Here is a 4,681-nt window from a genome sequence, read left to right on the forward strand (position 1 = left end):
GAATTAGTGCGTACAGCACAAGAGGTCCCATAGCTGCAGTATGTAATCTTCGGTCTGCGCCGAGCTCCTTAAAAACAGATTTGTGACATCGTACCCCGCTCCGCGACAACGTTCTGCCTTCCACTGGAGAGTTGGGATCACCGACCCGAGGGCTGTAATGTCCCGCCGCCGCCAGCAGATGGCAGCAGCGCTTCGTGTGTTCTCTACAAGTTCAGAGAAGGGAGTCCGGACCGGCTGGGTGAGACGGACCAGCTGGGTGAGACGGACGGGCTGGGTGAGACGGACCGGCTGGGTGAGACGGACCAGCTGGGTGAGACGGACCGGCACCTCCGATAAGTCATTAGCTCTTGATCCATAATGCTATCCTCAGGTTCCCTCCCTCCCTCGCTGTGGGAGGCTGTGTCTCTATGATGCCGGCGCTGCCCTGTGAGCTCACCGCGGTGCGGCCGCCGCCTCAGTCCGGCCGGGGTCGGGGGTCAGGGGTCAGGGGTGGAGTAGCTGAGGGGGACGTCCAGTCCCACCACGGGACCCACCACGCTCAGCCAGGTCACCACGTAGTTCACCTGCCTGCACACACACACACACACACACACACGCAGATGCACGTGAACGCACAAATACCACGTAGCTGATTCCTGACCGAATGAACAAAATGATCACAAGATACACTTTCAATCCTCTCTCACACTAGCCTATTACTTGTCGTAGCCAGGCCTATCTTGTTTCAGCTGGAGAAGGTTCTGGTTGCTACCAATTATCATTCTGTCTTGGACAGCACTAAGCTTTTTTTTTTTCTCAACGGTGCCAAATGGTGTCGGGGGGATTTAATCTGATTGGCGTCGGGAGAAACGGTTGGCGCCAATGAGAGAATTATCCCCAAAAACCTACATCCTGTGAGTCAGACTAGCCTAGTACTCACTGACCCACCCGGAGGAAAATGTGGAGAAATAGCGAGAGAAGACCGGACCAGACATGAACAGATGGTCCTGGTCTGCAGCAGGTAGGCCGTGACCTCTCACCTGTGACCTCTCACCTGTGTTCCTCCTGCGCCGCCTGCATCACCGGCCTCATGAACTCCTCCGTCCGACAAGGGTGGAGCAAGAAGAAGGACTGGCCGAGCAACGGGTGCTCCTACAAACCCAGAGAGAGAGAGGATGAGTAGAGGATAGAGAGAGAGAGGGGGAGAGAGAGGATGAGTAGAGGATAGAGAGAGAGAGGGGGAGAGAGGGAGAGAGGGAGGAGGGAGAGAGAGAGGGAGAGAGAGAGAGGAGAGGGAGAGAGAGAGGGAGGGAGGGAGAGAGAGGAGAGAGAGAGAGGTTGAGAGGGGAGGAGGGAGAGGGAGAGAGGGAGGGAGAGAGAGGAGAGAGAGAGAGGAGAGGTTGAGAGGGAGGGAGGGAGAGAGAGAGAGGGAGGGAGGGAGAGAGGGAGAGAGAGAGGGAGAGAGGGAGGGAGAGAGAAAGAGAGGAGAGGTTGAGAGGGGGGGAGGAGTGTGCTACCTGTTGTGTGATGGAATCCCAGGGGCTGTGCTGTAGTCTGAGTCTGTAGTTCGGATGAACACGGTTCCACACTTCCTCTAGAGACAGACTCCTGCCCTCTGAAAAACACACACACACACACACACACACACACACACACACACACAGACGGAGTGGCCTTAACTAGTGACACTCATTTCACACAAGGAGCAGGTGTATTTGTGCTCAGTCATTAATCAAACATGCCAGCGATTTTATCTTTTTTCCCCCCACCAACTCATCTACAACAGTTAATTTATTGTCAATGTGTTTTGTTTCCTATTGGTTTAGCTTAATTAGTGGCAACCTGGCACAACTGATTTTAATTGTGTGTCATCTGGATTTTAAATAGTAAGGGAGTTGAGTACTATAATGTTTGAGGTGAGCCACTACTTTTAGCTACCAATGTGCATTGATTTGACTTGCTCTGCAGTTTTAAAATAAAATCCAAGTGAATTTTGGATGCATTTTATTCTGTCTCTTAATTGATTGGGTATTGCCAGCACACACACACACACACTCTCTCTCACACACACACACACACACACACACACACACACACACACACACACACACTCACACACACACTCTTACCGAGAGTGGAGGCTCTGAAATAGAGCACAGGGGTCTGGTAGCTGCAGGAGTAGAGGATGTGATATTCATACTGAACCACCTGACTGCTGTCCTCTGACACACAGCACACTTCTTCATCATCATTATCATCATCATCATCCTCAGTAACGCCATCATCAAAAGCAACCGCAGGAAATGACGCCTAGTGAAAACAGGAAGACAGAAACAGAGAAAGAGAGTTAAACAGGGATTATTAAAGTCAGTCTCTCTCTCTCTCTCTCTCTCTCTCTCTCTCTCTCTCTCTCCTGAGACATTGTCCTACCTGATCCTGTCCTGAGTCCTGTTGATGGTTCGTGGTCAGGGTGGGTATCAGCTGGTCCGGCCCCGAGCCGGCTTGGAGCTGCTCCTGGTTGGAGTCGGGCCCCAGAGTGGTCTTCCTCAGGTAAACCTCCCCTGGGTCCTACACTCCGACAAGATCAACATGTGATTCCAATTCCACTCGTTCACCTCTCGGCTCTCGCTCCTGCTCTCTCCTGTGTGTGTGTGTGTGTGTGTGTGTGTGTGTGTGTGTTTGTCTGTCTCTGTCTGTCCCCCATAATCTGTCCCTCTCCTACACAGCTTACCTGTCCCTCTTCCCAAATCCAGCCATCTCTGATGCTGTTAGAATGCTGTAGCAAGAACCGGCAGCAAACACGGAACCTCTCCTCATCCAGAAAACAAGAGCCCATGTCTACAGAGGACATGGGGGAGACTGGGGGTGACCAGGAAGGGGGGGGGGGGGGGTAATAGAAATGGAAGAAAGAGACATCCACTACAAAATGTTTTCAAATAGTAACATTTTAAAATTGTAACATTTGCAACAGCTGCTGAAAGTGATGCGTGCGCATCGAGACCTCATCATTCGAGTCATGCAAGACTTGTACCTACCCTAAGGCTGTCGTTCCTCGAATACATGACAGAGAAAAGGGCGACAAAGTCAGTTAATAAAGTGAATATATCGGTATTCAAACCCTAGCCTACAGATACCGGGGATTGGTGTGTCTTTCGCATCTTTAAAATGTTGCGAGTTAGTTCCTGGGCTACTTCCGGCATTTCGATGACGTTAAAATTGTCCGCTTGTTCAACCAATGGGGCTTCTTCTTCCAGCTCGCGTAACAATCCGCATAAGCCAATCAGAGAACCCAAATGCATATCTTTTAAATACATTAACATATGTTGCCGCTGAAGATTTTTAAATATTCTTTAGCCAATGCACATTTCTGCTATCTGCAGTCTAATGTAATGATGAATAAACTATTGTCACCCAGAAGCACTCGGACATTTTGGTTAACCTTTCATTTTGTACACAAATAGTTGTTTAAAGTGACTGTTAAGTGAATTCTGAGATTTGTTTCCAAACACATATAGTGTTAGAAAGTCGTCTATATGTGCAAAGTCTGTGAACTAAGTAGGTCTGAATTATGGAGTTAGGCCAGTTAACTGTTTTTCAACCTTAACAGGGTCTGAGGCCCTACTGTACTATGGTACGTAGGCCTACATTATGCGTACAGTGATGCGTTGAAAGTCCATTAAGACAGTCTTGAGAAATAGCCTGAACAACAAAATGAGCTGTTTTTTTAAACTTGGTTTTCTAAATAGTTCAGAGTGTTTATTTTCCAACTCAGATTATTGTGGGTGCTTAATGAAACACTAAACTTTGATATAATATATGCATTTTTACCATGCTACCACACTACACACTGCACACTCACTGTACATACACTCACCACACTCCATTCTGTATATAGTATGTATATTGCATTTGTGCCTCCCCCTTTTTTCAGTAGCATATATCATAATTTGCACATTGCACTGTATTTTGTTTGCACTGTTTTTTGTATTCTATATTCGCACTGTTTTTGTACTGTTTTTGCACTGTTCTTGCACTGTTTTTGCACTGTTTTTGTACTGTCTTGTCCTGCACCCTGTCCTGTCATCTGCAACAGTGTATGCCTTAACTCTAGCCAAATCCCTAGTATGTGTGAACCATATACATGGCTAATAAACAGATCTGGAATCTTGAATCTATTTCGAACCAACATTCAAAACAAAATTCTGCAAAAAAAAAAAAAAACCTCTTAAGAGTAATCTCTCCATAAGTAAGGAGTGCAGTGACTAGTATTTGAAAAGGAGATTATTTTAACACACAACAAACCATTGACTCCCAATACTATTCCGTACATTTTTGCCTGTTGAAAGTTAAATGAGAGAGACAGTCACAGATCCTGAGACGAGCAGTTGCCTCTCAAGAGCGCTTTGAATTGAGGAGGCCGTCGGTCTGACACACCGGTGTTGGATCTTCTCATTCACTTCTGTCTCAATGAGAATGAGTATCATCAAGATGATTATCTCATCCTCACTCGTAAAAGAAGGTCAGGGTCTTTAGAAAATCAACCGGGTAAGAACATCATCATGATCATAATAAATGTTTGTGCGGTGACATGAACTGCAGCTGTATTATGACCAGAGATATCGGATGTGTAATGATTCTAGGCCATATATGGGCCGGAACTAAGCCACAAGGGCCAGATCTGGCCTGTATATGGCCCAGATCC

The 4,681-nt window shown here is 47.3% G+C and overlaps 1 protein-coding gene across 1 annotated transcript; it reads right to left on the reverse strand.

The window, feature by feature from the left end:
- Positions 1-476: 476 nt before the first annotated feature.
- Positions 477-3,135, reverse strand: atg10 (ATG10 autophagy related 10 homolog; the record flags this gene model as incomplete). The annotated part of the gene is made up of 7 exons (XM_084455429.1): positions 3,015-3,135; positions 2,711-2,817; positions 2,410-2,547; positions 2,109-2,289; positions 1,497-1,594; positions 1,034-1,131; positions 477-567 (listed from the first exon to the last, which is right to left on the reverse strand). Exons 2-7 carry the CDS (start codon positions 2,813-2,815, stop codon positions 477-479), a joined length of 711 nt encoding a protein of 236 aa, XP_084311555.1. The 5' UTR covers positions 2,816-2,817; positions 3,015-3,135.
- Between the last annotated feature and the right edge of the window lie 1,546 nt (positions 3,136-4,681).

This window comes from Borostomias antarcticus (genome assembly GCF_949987555.1).
Source record: "Borostomias antarcticus genome assembly, chromosome: 2".
NCBI lineage: Eukaryota > Metazoa > Chordata > Actinopteri > Stomiiformes > Stomiidae > Borostomias > Borostomias antarcticus.